A 19,397-nucleotide genomic window follows, 5' to 3' on the forward strand; every position below is an offset into this window, starting at 1 on the left:
CCGAGGCGACGAGCGGCGCGGGCCCGCTCCCCTCGGCGGGGCGGCGGCGGCGGCGGCGGCGGGGAGGGTGCTGCCCGCGCGCGCGGGCGGCTCCGCGCGGCGGATGCGTGTGCATGAGCGCGGCACCGAGCGGGCGCAGGAAGCGCCCCCGCTCCGCCGCCTCTATCTTCCAGGGAGGCAAGACCTCGCCGCACGGCTGCGACAGCGAACGCCGGGGCAGCGGCTCCGATAGCGCCTACCAGACCCAGCGAGCCCTGGACGACTGTAAGATGGTGGGTACCGCCGGCGGGCTTGCCATGGTTTTCACCTTTCCCGAGCTCCCTCGGCGGCGGTGCCGCTCCCCCCTCCACGTTGGCTATTCCCATCACGTACAGTTGCACTGTTTTTAGAGGCTCAGTCCCCGTCAGGGTGCTGCCCTGCACCCCAACTCGCGGCGGCTCAAAAGCGAGACGCGCGGGGATCGTGCTGGGTGCGGCGGGACAGGCGGGGCGGGGGCCGAGGTCGCCCGCCTTGGCAGTACTGCGGGGGCAGGAGCCCGAGCCCCAGAACACACACTGCGAAGCACTGGTGTTGCTTTTTCCTAGAACCGTCCAAATCTGTCCCCAGACTTGCGCTCACTGAAGCCTAAATGGGTAAATAGTTGCGTCCAATGAATCACCGCATTCTCTCCTTGCTGTTTTGTTCAGCAACCACATTCTCGCTGTAAAATCCTTCTAAAACAGGACTCAGAATTTGAGGCCCTGAAATTTTGTCCCTTGCATACGTGGTAACTGTTACTAGTCTTCCCGGAGTAGCTGATTGTCATTGTAAAACTCAGGTCAAACACCTGCATCTGTGTTAATTTTTGGACTGTCACGTTATGGTATGATATTTTTCTCCATCCATGTTAAAATGCTTGGATCCTGACACTTTCCTCCAGATCAGTGCCATATACCCCCTTTATGGCTCCTTGAGCTACAGTCAGCCTGACATTGGACCGCAGAATTGCTCCTCTAACCGGTGAGAGAAGTAGAAAACAAATGAAGTTGCCGCTACTTTACATGAAAAATCTGGACCTTGCTGAAGCTCTGTCCAGTAGCATTGGAAATGGAGCTGCTACTTCTGTTCTGCTGTATTCTGACAATTTTTTTTCCCTCTAGAACTGAAAAATGTGCTGGCAGATTACCCACTCTGATACTTCAAAATTGGGAGCTATTCCCAGTGCACGGTGGAACAAAAGCTGCCACAGTAGGTCTATAAATATACCCAACAAGTGGATCTTACTGGGTTCTGCCTTTTTTCTCATTCCTGACAGCATAATGTGGTTAGTTACAGAGAAATGCTACCTTTGTAGAATTCATTGATTAGAAATAAAATATAATTTACAGATGGGTTGTCAAGTTGCAATAAGATTCAAGAGGTAAAATCAGTATGTTTCTTTCTTGTTCTCTGTCTCAATTCAGTAACATCTGTGTGGTTTTATTTTCCTGGGTGATGCTGAGGTGGCAGAATGAGTCTGTGTGGACAAGGGATGTTGGGTGAGAACAGGCAAAATGTGGCTGGTGCAACCAGTTACCAGTTGAAGGATGCGACGCTTTTCTCTTTTTCCTCATGTACCATAATCATACTATGACACAACTTAGTACAACTGGTTTTGTCTCCATTGCCTTTATGCATTCTCTTAATCTACGTAATGAGGGAGTTGAAGACCTGTTTAGCAAATATTTTGCCTAGGGCTTTGTTTGCTGTATGCTTTTTGGTTTGTCTGGGGGCAGGTAGGTGCAGATGTACTGATGTGCTGCTTCAGAAGCAGAGAAACCTATTTGCTATTCTTACAATGAAATTTTAGAAAGTGTGGCCAAAACAATAACCTGATACCAGTTCCCAGCTATATAGAGTAATTGCAGTGGGATAAATGAAGGATCAGAATGTAATACTGCAGGAGAAGAGACTCGTTTATTCCTGAGCATAAGAATTTGGGGGCTTGACTTTAAATACTGGTAGCTCTCATAGACTCCAGGTTCTTAACATGCTTTTGTATGTTGGTTAAGTTGTACTTCTGGTGGTAAATATGACTGCAGAATTATGAGCAATTACTCTTATGTAGTTTGGAAATTGAGGTCAAAACACAGATAAATAAATATTCTGTTCTATTACTCCATGCCTTCCACCCCTGCCACTATGTGGAGCAAATGGTCTTATGCACTTTCTTTCAGAAGACAGCAAATGCTTCATTTCCTTAAAATATAATCCCATGTATGTGATCACTGAAACTAAACAGTAATGATCTTTCCATCTGTAAGATTCCCCATGTATCCAATAGCATCCATATGTATCTGTTGGATATTGAATTTCTGTGAAGGCTGAACTGTTTATTTACTTTGTTGCCTCTTTTTCCCACACACGTTAGAAAAAGTGTTTTCTGGAATTTTAACAGGAAGATGCCTGTCTGAGACACCTTCTCAGCCAATAACTGCAGATCAGTTTGAAGTCTAAAATCTGGGTTGGAGGCAAGTGACAGAACAGAAATCATTACAAAATAAATTGGCAAAATTGCCAATCTGAAAGCAAATGCTACATTCCAATCCCTAAATGTGCTGTAAATCAGGAATGAATGTAAATGTAAATCAGTATGAGCAAAGGCAATAATTTCTGGAGATATTTTTATCTTTTATGATAGCAAAAAATAACCTCATGTTACTAGTAAAACAGATTTTTTTCATCTGCTTAATATTTAATACTACTAGCTTAAACACTTTCAGATATTAAAAGCAGAAACACTGCTTTCCTACAGATGAACATTTATAGCTCACAAAACAAGCAGCTGCCACAAAGGCCCTAGTCATTTACTAAATCTTGGGCTCTTGACTCTGTATGCCCTGAAATTGTGAGCTGCAGGAACAAGCCCTGGATTGGGCATGTTTATAAAAAACTTGATTTCTTTTACCACCATAGTTAAAAATTCTCATGTATGTAAATCCTCTTTGTTTTTCAGATTGTCCAGGAGTTCAATACCCAGGTGGCTCTCTACCGGGAGCTGGTCATTTCTATTGGGGATATCTCTGTCACCTGTCCGTCTCTGCATGCAGAATTGCACAAAACTCGAACCCGGGGATGTGAGATGGCCTATGAGGCTCATCAAAAACTAGCAGCAATTTCTGGGTAGGAGTCAACTTATGTTTAATTAAAGTTGTATTCATGTGTAAATCTTTGTGAGATACTGCATTATGGAAGCTTTCAGCAAAAGCATTAACTTGTTATTCTGTTTTAGGCATAGAAGTGTATGACTAGAAATCTACAGAATGCTTATATACTTATCATAGCATAATTTTGGTTCAAATCCAGGTCCCCTTACAAAGATAGTATGCTACTGATTTCACTGGATGCTTTTATATAAGACAAACAGGATTTTACTGCGTATCACTACACAATTTAAAAAGATCAGGGCAGAAGCCATGCCATTCAAGGGTGAAATAGCAGTAGCTTTCTGCCCAGTCCTGCATTGAGTATACCTAACTGAATAGTTAAAGACAACTAGATTAGCTCAACTAGATACTCAAAAAAATTAGACCAAAAACAATTAGGTGAAAATTGTGTGAGGGGAATACAAATACTAGTCTGGAAACTTGTACTTACATTCTGCATGTACATTTTTAAATCCTTATTTGTGTTGAAATAAGAATGGAAGCTTTGCTAGCATATAATGTTTTAATTTATTCTTTGGTATTACATTACATACGTGCCTTGCCATGGTGACAGAATATATTATCACATACTTGAGACTATGCCTTAGTACAAGATAAACCAGCATAAATAGCTGTGTCTTATAAAATGGAAATTTGTGCTGGTAATTATGTGTGGGTTCTTCACAGTATGGTGACTGGGGCATTTGTATTTACACGTATATCCTGAGTCGTGTCTCTCTGGTTACACTTTGTCAGAATTTTCTGCATCTGCCTTATCTACCATAAGCCATTGTGTACTACTGGAAAAAAACAGAGTTTCTTTTTTTGCAGCTCTGCCTAACCCCCATTGAATTCCTTTTGTCACTTTATTATATATATGAGAAATCTGTCGTAGGTTTAGTATATAAGGGAAAACCACACTCACTAAACGGAAGAGGGAACTGGTCGATTGCTTTAGTAGGACTGTCAACATTTTCAAGTAAGACTTTGTGCAAAGACTCTTAAGTTGTTTTTGTGACCTCTGATTTGTTCCTCAAACAAAATGTATGCTTTTAAAATACTAGAGTCTGTGAGAATTTTTAAAAAAACACCAATCAATAGACATGGTTCTTTTAACCGATACACTGAAAATGTGAAAGCAAACAGTAGTGAAATTTATCTTACGTGCTTTCAGACTCAAAAGAAAAACTAATATAAACAAAATAATACATCTGAGTAGCTGAACCTATTTTGTAATTTTTTTTAATCTTTTTTTTCCCTGTAAAGAAAACCACTGATATATGCTTATTTAGAAGTACGGAGGGTTTTTTTAAGTAATCGTTTTGCAGTTGGGAGTCTGCCATATACACGAATATGTCCTGAAAGTTGTGCAGTTGCTGTGAGATTGACATTTAGCTAATCTAAAACTGTTCTGAATAACTGTGATAATAATGTGATATCCATAACAACTGGTAGGTGTTAGAAACTCCCTGAAAATTGCTTGTTTGGCTTGACAGACATTTTACAAGATGTGCTTCACATCCCTGCCCTCCTGCAGCTGAGGAAAGCCATATAAAACAACCTTTTTGGTGTATTTGTGAGGAAAGTGGGAAATGAAGGTAGAGCAAGGATTCAGTGTAGAAGAGAGTTAGAAGGAAAGGAGTAATAAATAGTCTCAGAGATTCAGTTTTTAATGCAGCAGGAGGAGTGATGTAGTGCCTATGGCATAGGATCTAGAGTGGGAACCTAATTGAATAGGAAGAAAAAGTATCAGGAAGAAAAATGCTTAGGGACAGGAATGTATTAAATCATCCTCAGTATTAAATAGTCAAGAGGGTAGTGTATTGCTCAGAAACCACTGGTAGTCAGCAGATGAGACAAAGGCTCATTTAGTTCACTGCTTTAGTTCAAAATGCACGACACTGCACTGTGCAAACTTCTGGGTAACACAACCAATTCTGTCTTCCAAAACTTTTTAAAGAAAGCCTATTGCTTTCCTGCTGAGAGAGAATAATAGCAAACAGCTGTTTATGCTACTAGACGATAACATTTCATGACATAACATTCTATTAGTTAACACCATCAGTGATGTTCAGTTAGTCTCTAAGTGACCTACCTGAGGTGTTGCAAGGCAATCTTTCTTTTAAGAAGTTGGCATCACTGTCTAAGAATACAACAGTAAGTTCACTTATCTTGTTTGTGCTGATGTCTTCCTTTGGAAAATTAGCAGACACCTTAATTCTTGTTTTAGTATATCAGAATTTCACAGAATAGGCTTGGAGGGGACCTCTAGCAATCATCTGGAGATCACCTAGTCCAACTCCTATAGGCACCAGTGCACTTGAGACTCCAAAATATACTCATGACTCAGACAGTTAGAAGAGACACCTGTTTCCCTTCCTGAGTCATCTGTTCTACAAGACAAAGGAAGGTAACAAAGAGGAAAGGTGTAAAGACTTGGAAGGAAACCAACAAGAACAGATCCACTAGTGCTGAGAAAGGCAGCTTTGGGAAAAAATCTGGGAATTGTGGGAAGGGAAAGAAATGCTGAGGCAGAGATAATGTATTAGGAACAGAAACAGGATAGAAGTCATGAGGACAAAAAAACTTTGATCATGGGTATATCAATTCTGGAATATTAGGCAGACATCAGAGTAGGACAGGGAACAAGAAGAGAAAGCTGCAGGTCTGCCTGTAGAAAAAGTATACACTGCTATGCCAACAAATGGAGATTCAACTATGTGAAGAAAGCGAAAGTCATGCTTATATTTCAGCTGTGGAGGTGAAGATTTTAAAAACTGAGAGAAATAAAACCAAGCAAGATTGTGAAAAAGATGAGGAAGTAGCAAGGAAACATAAAACCTTATAAAGTCCACAATGAATTAGACCATATCACCCCCATCTAGCTCAAATCTGACAGCTGCTCATAACAGAGATTTCATTAAAAAATAAACAAACATACAAAAAACAGGCTGTGCGTAGAACGATGCCTTCTCTCATATTTTTGCCACTACGTAGGAATCGGTAAGCAAAGGTTGCATCTGATCAATTTGTGTCTGACAAATATGAGTTCCCAGAAGATTTCAGGATTTGTGTAACTGTGAATGTCTTTTACTCAAAAAATACTGAGGTTAAATAAGGACATCTTTACACTGTGATGTGTTTAAAATTAATTTATTAAAAAAATATGGTTGAAAATGGAAACTTCAGATTAAGTCTCCCAAGTTAATAGGGCCTCATAGATGTTACATCCTCTTCTTAACTTACTTACATATTTTTCTGGGGGAAATAGTGAAATTTTATCAAAGGAGAATAAAGATTAGAAATGAAAATAATCTAAATTGAAATAGCCTATTTTAATTGATGGTCTTTTAGGAATGCAAATCAAAGTAAACCCTTCTTTCAGTGTTGGTTGTCCGAGAACTTCAGGTAAAATCCTGCTTTCATAGTAAAAGTTCTTAGTGATTTTTAATGAATTGTCTTCTGAAGAAGGTAAGTTTTGGTCATTTTATCATATTTTCTGCTGTATTAATGTCTCAGAAATTAAATATCTCAAAATATTTACATTGTGCACCCTTGCTGTATTAGTTGTCATGGTCAAAACTGGAGAAAGTACAGCAACAAGAAAACGAATCAACATGATTTTTTCCAAAAGAAAAGAAAGGGAAATACTTGTAACAACAGGAAAAGGCAGGGGGGGAAAGGAGCAAATCTGTGTTTTGGAAGGGAGTCTGCTTTATGGAATCATAGTGGTGATATTTTAGAATTCATCAAATAGAGAACCAGCTTTGTAAGTGAAGTCCACTAAGTCTGGGATGTCAATAGAAAGATAACTCAGAACTGTATGTTAAGATACAATTTTGAACAACTGTGCATACACTTTTCTAAATATTCTTTTATATTCTTAAGCACTTGATATGCTTACATAATGTGTTCACGTGGCACACTGAAAACGGAATTGGCAGTATCTCTGTGGCAGTCTGATATATATGTTGGCAGTGGCTTTTTTGCATGAAACAAAATTGTGTGACGAGCTCAAGGGTGCATGGCAATGTACATCTGTGTGAGCATAACTCTGAAATTGATTTTTCTCGGTGGTTCAGACTGCTGTTGCAATGTCTGGAATCTAAGAAGGAATAAACCCGTACACCAATACAGACAGGGGCCAGCCAGTTGGAAAGCATCCTTGCAGAAAAGGACCTGGGGGGTTCTGGTGAACATCAAGTTGAGCATGAGCCAGCACTGTGCCCTTGTGCAAATCATGGGCCAACAGCCTCCTATGATACTTGAGGAAATCTTGCCAGCGTGTTGGTGGAGCTCATCCTTTCCTTCTACTCGGGGTTGCTGAGGCCGTATCTGGAGTACTGTGTCCAGTTCTGGGCTCCCTAGAAAAGAGAAAGTGACATCAGAGCAGGTCTAGTCAATGGCCTTAAAGAGGCCATTGGTTGGGAGCAAGCGGCATCCAACAAACAAGGAGAGGCTGACAGACCTGAGATTATTTAGCTTGGAGACGAAAAGACTTGGATGGGGATCTTATCGATGTGTATAAAAATACTTGATGAGATAGTGTAAAGAAGACATAGCCAGACTATTCTCAGTGGTATCCAGTGACAGAACAGAAAGTACAACCTGAAATAAAAGAAAAAATTGATTTAAACATTTTTTTAAACTGCCTTTTTTCTGTGAGGCTGGTAGAATATTGGAACAGGTACAGTGAGAGATTATAGAGTCTTCATCCTTGGAGATACTCAGAACTCAACTGGACTTGCCCCTCAGTAACCTACTCTGGTTGACACTGCTTGGAGCAGGAGGCTTGGACTAGATTAGTTCTAGATGTCCTTTCCAGTTTGTAACAAAAATCACTGTAAATATTCTCCTTGGGAAACTGCAAAGGTAAGGTTTCCTTATTTGACACTCATGTGCATCTGTTAATCTTATAAAATAGTTAATTAAGTTCCCCAGAATTCAAGAAAAGTTGAGGAAGTAGACCTAAGAGTCACATCCTGATTGCATTCCTGTGCACAGAAATGTTACCATACCATAGTGTTGCCTTAAGTTTTTAAATTTATGTAATTTTTACTTTTGTTTTCCTTTTCAATATACTGTAGGATTTCTGATATTTTCGATAAGCACTAAATAGTAATTTCTAGTTAATTAAGAGCTAATTAACATTAGATCTTTTCCTAAGGTTGTGTTAAAACATTCTGTTGACACACAATTGTGGCCAATTTTTTATTGAACTGTCTGAATTTTCCCCGAATTATGACCCTTCAGAATTATTATTTGCTTTCTAAAGCACACAAGCAAACTAAAAAGACTCCTTCAAAATATTTTACAAATTAGGGAAAAAGGAGACTCCAAGATTCTAAGTTAATAAAAGCTACATTAAGACAGGCATAACAGAAACCATTTTAACTGTTTAACTTCAGATGTTAAATAAAGCACTGCTGGCAGTCAGTGTAGCTGAGCAGAGACAAAGAGTAGCAACGCTTAGCTCAGCAGGAAAGAATTTTTATAATCGTGATTCAAAACCAATGTTATGCCAACAGATAGAGCACCAAACTAGAGCTCTGCCCCAGCTAGATACCAGTTAAGCAGCATTTATGGAGATCTCTTTCCTCCCTGGATGTCTTTGCAGTCACTGCCATGGTACTCCTCTAAAAGTGTGTATGAGAGGTGGGGAGTGTGATGTTGGCTCCAGTGTCCTGGAGTTCTGAATCACAGGCACTGCTGCTGGATCCTACCTCTGTTAGAGTTATCATTGTTCCAACTGCCGGATGAAAGTTACGAACTAAGGTAGTGTTTCACAGAAACTGATAACCAGAATGTGGCCTGGTAAAAGTATAATTAAGTATGAAAAATAATGTTACGACATGTAAGAAAACAAGGAAAGCAGTCAATATTCACTACAAGAATCGAAAGTGTTACACATGATAATGCCAATAACATAATACCCTCTGAATCCATACAAGGTTATGTGGAGTTTTTGCTAAAATGTTGCAGATATTTTAAACCGTAGCAGCTTAAAAATCTGACCTTAAAATCCTATGAAGTAAAAAATGTTGAGATTTTTTCAATTCTGAAAATTGTTGGAAATATAAAACTTCCCTTTTGCACTCTCAGGCTATACTGAAAGCATCTCAGTAAGTTATTGCAATGTGACAGGCTAGATCCCACAATTCTTACTATCGTTTGATAGTACCTTACTCACCAAGTTGTTCTGATGATTTAACTGTGTCCAAAATGAGTAAAGTCAAGGAGATTTTTGTCTCCCTCCAAAGAAGAGCTTTCAGGATGTGGAGCAAGTTCATTACCAAGCGTTCTTATCATGTAAAGTCTCATTTTCCCTCAATCTTTACATTCAGCTTCTGTAAACATTTACTGTAACTTTCTTAAATGCTTAAAATTTTCATGTGATTTCAAGCATATCAAATTCTAGGGGCAAATTCTGACAGTGTTTGTTCTACTTTGTTTGGATCATCTTCCCTGATTTCTAAATCATGAAGTGACTCTAAACTCACTAAGGACTAACTAAAGCATGATAGTGCAGCAAGTATACCAAATAGCTTACTCCTTTCATAAGAGGATAAGGTGCACATGGATTGTTCTGAGTAGATTCCTTTGAAAAAAAATTTTCTAATTATACAAGCCATGTGCACCCAAAATGATGGAAAGGGACAAGGAAGAGATAAGACTGTTTTCTGTGGAATAGAGCTAAAGTGGGTTCTGTTGTTAAGAATAAAATCTGTTTACTTAGTTTAAGGTGCAAATTGAAAAGGAAGTCATTTAAGTAAGATACCTCAAGTTCTGATACATGAATTCAGAAAGCAAATAATGGAGGAGGAGATAAGGTTATTTACTAAGGTTATAGTTCTCATATTAGCTGATCTCTACAGACTGACTTTTTTTTTGTACTGTTGTCTTTGGAACTGTGCTTTAATAGGTGTTTTGGACTTGAAGATACAAGGTGTTAATATCTCCCTTTATAGATCTGTCTGTCATAACTGGAGGCTAGATTCAGTAAAGGGCAAACATACCTAAAAATGAAGGCAGTTCTGAAAGTCCTGGAGGTTCTGCATCTTCAGTAACACAGGATAACTTAGTTTTGACAAAATAGAATAGCTAAGCACCTTGCTTAATGATAAACCTTATCAGCAGGCAGAAGGACAAGCATTCTTGCTTTTCCAAGCTCTGACAAGTTTATCCCAGAGGTGCTGTCAGAGCATCCTCAGAGCCTGACACACACTGACAGTTTTGGACTACTCACAAAACACAGTGGCACCTGCCACTTTCCTTTAGGCAAAGCTGAAGGTGAGTCAACTTAATTTCTAGACTGCTTGCACCTACCTCCTAGAAAAGGGAGGAAAGAGACAGAAATTCTCCAGCATTCTGCATCTTCAACCTGGTGAACTCTGAATCCATTCTACATGGTACCTTGATCTAGGGTTGGAGTAGCCTGCAGGTTTAGTGTGTATTGGCTTCCAATCTGACATGTGTTCTGCATTCATCACTCCAGTATGGGTTCCGAACTGCAGCCTGGAAAAGGATACAAAAAAGCAAGGTGTTGCTGTATTTCAAGTCAGTCAATGGAATGCTCTTCTCTGCTATGCACAAGCAGCATTCCACTACAGTTAGGTTTTATAGAGGTTGTTTCTCTAAATCTATCTCATTAATAATGGGGTATTCCAGCCATAGGTAAGCCTATTTATCTGTAGCAATGGTTGAAATAACCACTGCTTTACCCTCCTATTTTGAAGTATACAAACCTTTACAGGAGAAATTGAAGGAAGACAACATACATAATGGGAGAGATTCTGAGACTGAATTACATTGGCACAGCACCTTTAGAAATGTTGCAAAATCAGAGCTGACCTTGTTCAGAAAATTCAGTGCTTCTGCAGGCATTCTCATAACTTCATACACTTCTCTTGCACCATTTTGTCTTACTTTCAAAAGTCCCGCTCTCACTTTTGGACATACAAAAATTTTCACACTCTCTCTATGAAAGCGATTTTCTTGGGGAGGATCCAGCACTTACATAAATCTCTAGAAGCAGGAACTGTAGGGATTTTGAAAAGCCTTCAGAACTTAAGTGTGGACTCTGTTTTGACAGTTGCAGTATTACCTTCACTTCATTCCAGATTTTCTCATACCCTTTTCTCCCTTGTCATCCCCCTTTTTTTTAAATGTTTCTTACTTTTTTTTCCTCGTAGCCCATCTCCAAACAGTAATGAAATTAACATCTAATTTGCTCTTCAGGGCAGAGTCCTGGATGTATGTATAACAACCCTGCTGGAATCCACTTACCTTTAATTCTGCAGCATTACTGAAGTAAACATTATTACCAAAAATAATAATTTTTCCAAACTTTTTTATGTTTTGGTAAAAGTCTTAAAATTTCGTTCCATCTCTGACTGATGTTTCAGGTGAATTACTTATTAAATAGGTGTACCTGTATTTATTATCTCTGAAAAATAAATATTTAGTGATTTCACATCGTATTTCAGTATTTCAAGGGAAGGCATAGTTTTCAAACAGTCTATTTTATTATTGCTGTAATGTTTCCTAAATAAAGCATGTGAATATTACATTTTTATCATACTGATTTCATAAATTATTGCTTTTGAAATTGATTTAAAATGTCAATTTACTGGAATTTTAGGTGATAACATGTAACAGCATATAGCAACTCCTTTATATATCTTGGCATGTCACAAGTGGAATCAGTTAATAAGCTCTTGAACAAAAACCTGAGTGTTACTAATTTATGTCTGCAAATAGTGTTTCCCAAAGGGATTTAGAGCTAAATTTTAAAAAGTATTTGAAGACTTAGAAGTACAGCTAATTATGAGCCTTTCATGTCATGCTAATGTTTTCTGTGCCCACAAAATTTAGGGGTACCAGAGAAGACACATAGTTCAAAATTAGTGTCAGACAAATCCAAAGTAACTTTTTCATTGTAGTATTTCTGAGAGAAAAAAAATTATTTATTGACAGAATTTAAAAAAAAATATATTTGTGAAAAAAAAGTATGTTAGAATTTCATACCTAGCTTCACAGATGTAGTTGAAAGTTACTGTTGTGCTGATCTGTAACTAAGATGGGCAAGAAGAGTGCCTTTTTGTCCCCAGTAGACCCACTGTTTTGAGGTCTGTTTCAACAGCATATGCCAGTAATTTTCTTCTGTAGGTTTCTACTGAAACACTGCTGAGGCCAAAGCTGAGAATTTCATAAAGAGTTTTAAGAGCTTCATTCCTAATAATTTTCCTAAATACTGGTTGATTAAGAAATCTCACATGGCTGCAATTTTCCATGCTGGACATTCTGCCTGTCTTGGTTCTGTTTGGGTTTCCTTATATTCTTCTCAGAAAATTATTTCTGATTCTCACTGAATCTTTCAAATCCAGACTATGTTAGCAATATATTCATATTTCTTAAGAGAAGTGAAAGCATGATATAATGAAGTTATGCATAGAAGAGGACTTCAACATGGGCTCTTAGAATTCCACATATACTGAGATTTTGTTTCTGATTTCTTAAGTCTTTTTTTAAGTTTTGGACTGAAAATTGCCTGCTAATGGAAATGTTTTTACTAATTCTCAGTATTTCTCAACATTCTGAGTGCTCTCTAATTAGAAAGGAACTGTTTAGATTCTCTCCCTCTCACTGAAATCAGCCAATATGCCAAGTTAATTGTGCAGACCCATGCAATTAAGGGCATGTCTTCATCATGACCCATGTTCTGTTACGCTCCTTCAAGTGCTAGACTTCCTGCATCGTCATCTAAGAAAAGACTTCACATTTATCATGAGCTGTGGTGCACAGAGATTTGCTCTAGTAAGATATGAAGTACCAAATGGTAACTCCTCTAAACACCATCATCAGAAACTTGCAAGATCAGTCTCCAGCCAAGGGAGTTACCAGTTCTGTCAAGCTTACACAGGGAAAATTCCAACCAAATCTGAGAAGGCATACAAAATCCCTTATAATGCTCCCAATGGCTTTATAGTTCTGTTTCAGAACAATTAATTAAATATTTATAAACATTATCTGGGCATTAAGTTTTCATCTGGACAAAGCATTAAATTAACATTCCTTAATCCAGAATCCTTACAGTATTAGAAGTTAAATAATGTTTAAAATTCATGTTTTAAAATTAAACATATACTGAAGTGCTTGCTGTTACTGAATAGCATTTTCTCCTTGCTGGATACATTTGCAGATCTGCATTTAGATTTTCTACATAATTTTTAACTATCAGAGAAATAATACACTGAGTTATTTGTATATAAACAATTATTCATGGAAGGTCTTCCTTTTCTCTTCATTTTTTATCTTACCGTTCCTATCTTTCATATTAGTACTTTCTGCATGAAGATTTCCTGGCAGCAGATTTGGTGTAAGAATGCTAATAGTACCATATTATATTAAATTATGTGTTTGAAGTTGTTGAAGAAGCTGCTTTCCCATTGGAGAAGAAAACAAGTTTGCATTTATTGTGTGAGCACAGAGAAGCTGACACTTCATATCTCTGTCTATCACAGCAAGACAGATCATTGAAAATATACTGTTGGTAACCTTGGCAGCACAACAAATGGTTAGGTGGCAAAGTATTTAGAAGTGCCATGTTTATACAGCAGCCTCTAATTACTTCCAACAGTTCTGGAGCTGTTATTGTGGTGAAGCAGCACTATTCACCCATATGTGTTTACACCCGCTCCTCAAAGAATCACCAGCAAAGCAGAGACTGGTATTTTGGAATAGGATGATAACTGCAACCATATCACATGAGGCTGAGCAATGGGAAGCTCTGTGCTGAGGTAGGAGTCCCTTCATGCAGGGTGAAGAGCACCAGTGCCCCAGAGGGTGGACATTCCAAAGTCTGGACATTTAATTTAGTTGCAGACTTACCCAAGATGTCATATGTGTACAGCCTTGCTATTCATTTTACATCATTCAAGACTTGGAAATGAGTTGTATGTCTGTGCAGCTGCTCATACAGGATACTAGATGCCCAAGGAAGACTTTGTGGAGGAATCCTTGTTTCCCACGCAGAAAAAAGGCATTTCAAAGGGGAAAAAACCAAAAACAATACCAGTTCACAAAGTCAAATGGAGAGTAAAGCAGGATTAAAAAATCTAAAGTGAAAAAAATGCAAAGTTCTTTATGCCAGAATACTGCTTCCTGAACACATTTTATCAACAGATGGTTTTAAAAATTTCTTTCTCCATATATGAATTTCAATTCAGGAAGCTAATCTGGTTTTTTCTTCTTTCTTTTTTTTTTTTTTTTTGACACATTCTTGTTTTCTCAGTCTTGCAGCTGTGATTTTTAACTTCACTACTCATACAGATTTGATCTGTGAAGTGTCTGGTGGAGCTGTGTGAGATACTTCTACTGACTCTATACCACAATTTCTTTTTCACTTGAAATACTTTTATATGGAGATATTTGGATATTTGGGGTTTTTAAAAAGATAAAAAATACTCTGCCATATTCAAAGCACTCCTAGAAGCATTTGATACATCCAGAATCCCAAACTCTTATTCTGAGCAACTTAGTAATGGTCTGCTTGGTGGATTGTTTTCCTTCCACTTTAGAATTACAGTAGTTATACTGTTTGACTAACGGAAAAAAAAAAGGATTATGAAAATGTATAGACTTTCCAGCAATTGTTAATGCAGTAAATCTCATACCCAAATCACAGTAAAACTTACAGAATATTTTCCCTTTAGTTTAAATAGTCTCTATACCAATGTGGTATGTTATATTTTTGAGGAAAAGCAAATACATTATTCCTTACTACTACTCATTCTAACAGCAATGTGCCCAGATGGCCAAGAAGGCCAATGGCATCCTGGCCTGTATCAGGAACAGTGTGGCCAGCAGCACCAGGAAGGTGATTCTTTCCCTGTACTCAGCATTGGTGAGGCCACACCTGCAGTACTGTGTCCAGTTCTGGGCCCCTCAGTTCAGGAAGGATATTGAGGTGTTGGAGCAGGTCAAGGCTGATGAAGGGACTCAAGCACAAGTCCTGTGAGGATAGGCTGAGGGAGCTGGGATTGTTTAGCCTGGAGAAGAGGAGGCTCAGAGGAGGCCTCGTCACTCTCTACAGCTACCTGAAAGGAGGTCGTAGCTGGGTGGACCTTGGCCTCTTCTCCCAGGCAATCAGCAGTAGGACAAGAGGGCATGGTCTTGAGTTCTGCCAGGGGAAGTTTAGGCTGGATATTAGGAAGAAATTTTTTACAGAGAGGATAATCAGACATCGGAATGCACTGCCCAGGGAGGTAGTGGATTCACCGTCCCTGGAGGTTTTTAAGATGAGACTGGATGTGGCACTTAGTGCCATAGTTTAGTAAGCACAGCAGTGTTGGACTTGATGATCTCAGAGGTCTTTTCCAAACAGATCGATACTATGATTCTGTGATCTTTTCTCTGGTTTTCTCATTCTGATATATGGAAAATCAGAAATCTAAGTTACAAACAGATAACAGTTACCTAGATCACACAAATGCTTTATGGAATGCCTTTTGGAAAAACTATGTTGAAATTTATATTCTAAAAAGGTACTAGAGACAGAAGAAAAATGGAAAAAAGTGTCTTAAATCTAAGGAAACATCTGTTTTAGTGTCCTATGAATGGTCAACAGCAGATGGCATCACTTGCCTGCAGCAGAGTTCCTCCTGAATTCAGTATGTTACTAGTTTGTTCTGACCTAGATCCTACAGCATCAAATAGCTGAAGCATTTAACTCTTTTCCAGGCCTTTTTGGAAAGTTTGACCCTATTTGTCTACACAGATCAGAACCAATTTCATAAACGACCCCAACATCGGGTACTTGGCTTGATTTTCATAAAATCTCTGTACAACTGTTAACCAAAGAAGCTGCACAGGAGTGTAGGTGTGAATCCCTACCATTTTTGTTTTGTAGACTTGTGAATCCCTACCATCTATATTTTGTGGACTTCTGAAAGACAGAGTTTGTAGATTAGTTATTAATGAATAATAACTGATTAAGGGACATTCTAAAGAACATAGAAGCTTAGCAAAAGTCAAAGAGGAAATCGACAGGCAGCATGACTTTCAGCTGCCTGCAGTCAAGTTAAAAGAGGCTGGGCTTGAGCCTGTTGGATCACACAAACTCATCTGTGCTGTCATTAGTTTTTTTCAGTGAAATTCATTTGAGAACAACTTGGATGATGACAAGGCAGGGTACTGAATAGGAATTTTTTGATAAATTTAGGAATTACTGCATATACAGCTAATCTGACTGCTTCCTTCTTGCTTATCACAGATTGTTTCTGGAAGGCCTGTGTCATGGTTTGGGTTTATCTGTTATTTGGCATCATATAATTTGAGGCTGTGAGATTTTTTGTTCAGCTGAGACTAGAGCTAAGCAACGCTGATTGGAGAGCTTGCCCAAAGATTTCTTTCATCTAACCAGACACCACCTTCTTAACAGGGAATCTGATAATATGCAGAGAGAAAAGCCCTGTTCAGCTTATGGTTGGCTAGTGCAGAAGTCTTTCAGATTTTTCTAGAGTAAAGGCAAGGGACAGACAGCTAAATGAAAGAACGATGAAAAATGGGCTTAGAGTTAAGTTTCTGCAAAGACATAGTGGTCAAGTGCTGCATTTTTTATTTTTTTTTAAATCTTATTATAAAAGCAGAATTGAAGACACGTGTGCAATTTCATTTGGAATTCTGAGTGCTTAAAAGTACCCGTGTTGGGGATTTTAAGCTTAGTTAGGGTGGTGGTTTAGTCTTAGGCAATAGCCAAACTCCCACCCAATTGCTTGCTCAGTCACTCCTCAGCAGGACATGGGGAGAAAACAGGAAGAACAGGAATGAGAAAGACTGGGTGGCAATAAAGACAAGAGACCTTGCTTACAGCTGTTGTTGTGGGTAGAGCAGGCTTGACTTGGGAAAGATTAACCTAATTTATTGACAATTAAAATAAAAATAATTACTAATGTAGGCAATGGGAAGCAAAAAGACAAACATTAAGCTGGCATCTTTTCTGCCCTGTTTCCCAAGCTTGACTTCATTCCAGGCTCCTCTACCTACCGCCACCGCCCTAGCGCTGCAGGAGTGATGGGAATGGGGAGGTACAGTCAGTCCATAACTGACCTGCTTTACTTCTCCTACATCCTCACACTTTTCCTCAGCTCTAGTGTGGGCTTATCCACAGGCAGCAGTCCGATCAGGAAAATCTGCTCCAGCATAGGCTCTCCACAGGTGGCAGTTCCTTCAGGAACATCCATCTGCTCTGGTGTGTTCCTCTCTGCGGGCTGCAGGGACAATCTATGTTTTCTGAATAGCATGCTCAAATAGTGCATATGCTGCAAAGTACATGCACAGCTCTTAAAAACAGTGCATGATACTTGTTTGCCTGATAAGGTAAAGTCAGGGATGTGAAAGGATCATAGTATTAATTAATTTTTAATTAATTAATCCATTTTAATGGTAAAGTTAGTAATTATTTAATATAGTGAGTTTCCAAAAGAATTTTAGAACTTCAACGTGAAAAAAACCCAGGGAAGCTTCAGTAACATATGTGATGCTATATTTTTTATTTGAGGGTTATTTCTGAAAAAGGGAAGCCCTCCATGAAAAGGAAACAACAGCATATTCAAAATGACTGTTATTTGCAGACCATACATGGCCCTATAAATTGTTCTAGCATGGAGATATCTAAACTACCATCAACCTGGGAGTTTGCAGTGTCCCTATTATATGACTCACTGCCTTGTGAGTTTATTGTGCTTTTTCTGTCATATACTCAGATTGAGTCGTTCAGCTGTATCAGAGTTATTGGAGATTTACACTGGTCTAACTAAACAAGATCTGATCACGTTTTTGTTGTTTAGAGTGCAGTTGTAACTGCTTCAAAACAACAATCTGATTTAATAAAAACAACATTGCAATCATTTATGGTTCTACTAGAAAAAAAAGCCCTGCTTTTTGCCTACCTGGACTGGGGTGTGGCGTAGAGGTTGTATGACAGTATTGCATTAGTAGAGAACAAAAAAACAACGCAACACTGAAGCTGACAGCAGTTTGTGTGCATTTAAAAAAAAATAACCCCAACAAATGGAAGGAACGTAAATAAGAATGTTTTCCTAATAATTGTTTTGAAGAAAATATTGTTGGATGACTTTCTGCCTATATTCAAAATGCATCAGCCAGTCTTCTGTTGCCATCAAAGCTGCATAGTTACGTGATAAAGAAATAAACAATCGATGTAGGATACAAAAGCAGAGGCAGGTTTAGTAGGTTGTTGCACCTGAGCCATAATCAGAGGCGTCCCTTGTGCTCAGTTAAGTGTATCTTCTCTGCAGTATTTGTCACATTTTTCATTGCAACAGAAGCTCCATATGTCTGAGGTAGGTCTTGTTCCCAGATCATCTTTTTAGCTGCTGTGTGTTTCTAAACTACAAGTATTTGTGATACTAAATTAAAATACAATCTAGAGGGTTATATTTGTGGACAGTGATTTCCCACAGCTCATCAAGGCAACTTGCATTCTTTTTCATGGGAGATACATATATGGAGCATAAGGCAGAATTTGATGAATTAATTTTCCTTTGGCTTTTGAAGACAAACACTCTTCATTATATGTTGAGATAGTTCTTTCAGCTCATCGTATTTTAGAACTATTAATACTTTTCCTTAGAGTTAAGCATAGAATTTGTCTAAACAATGCTTTTACAAAAAGATGTATCAAACCCTTCATGTAACATCACTACTCTTTTAACCAGAGATCGTCAATATATATATTTTTCATGTTGTTGATAGTAAAAGTAAAATACTGCTCTGTTGTAAATGTATGACTAAAATTATGAAGTTAAATTCAGAATGAGACTGTAATTGTTTTTTCAGTTTTATTGTCTTAAGTTTCACACATTTTAATGGAACTGTGAATGCTGGACACCTGTGGAAATTCAGAAAAATCTGAAAGTATTTTCTTAATTGTAACCAACATTTTGGCAGTACAATAAAATCATGTGTCAAGTATTTTGGGGGAAAAAATATTCACTCTTTACCTTTACATTTAGGAAGGAGCATTTTAATCATTTTTATTCTTTTTATTCTTGTATTTTAAAATAATTATCAAAATAACTGCATTCAACTCTTTTAACGATATTGGGTACTATATGGTTGGTGTAAGAGCTCCCCCTATAGGTTTTATTTTAAATATCTGCTTAGGAAAATAAAAAAGAAATTCCACTTCTTGTCAGTGCTTTGTAAACA

General features: G+C 38.2%; 1 protein-coding gene across 2 annotated transcripts in view; it reads left to right on the plus strand.

The window, feature by feature from the left end:
- Positions 1-26: 26 nt before the first annotated feature.
- RGS7BP (regulator of G protein signaling 7 binding protein) overlaps positions 27-19,397 on the plus strand; it is a 37,780-nt gene continuing 18,409 nt past the window's right edge. The window contains exons 1-2 of one of the 2 annotated variants that reach the window (XM_027635355.1): positions 27-272; positions 2,975-3,141. In XM_027635355.1, coding sequence (XP_027491156.1) covers positions 114-272; positions 2,975-3,141 — 326 coding nt within the window. In that variant the 5' untranslated portion in view covers positions 27-113. The remainder of the gene's footprint in view (positions 273-2,974; positions 3,142-19,397) is intronic. The other variant, XM_027635354.1, reaches the window with a different exon arrangement.

Source organism: Corapipo altera, unplaced genomic scaffold (assembly GCF_003945725.1).
Source record: "Corapipo altera isolate COAL_440 unplaced genomic scaffold, ASM394572v1 61411, whole genome shotgun sequence".
Classification (NCBI taxonomy): domain Eukaryota; kingdom Metazoa; phylum Chordata; class Aves; order Passeriformes; family Pipridae; genus Corapipo; species Corapipo altera.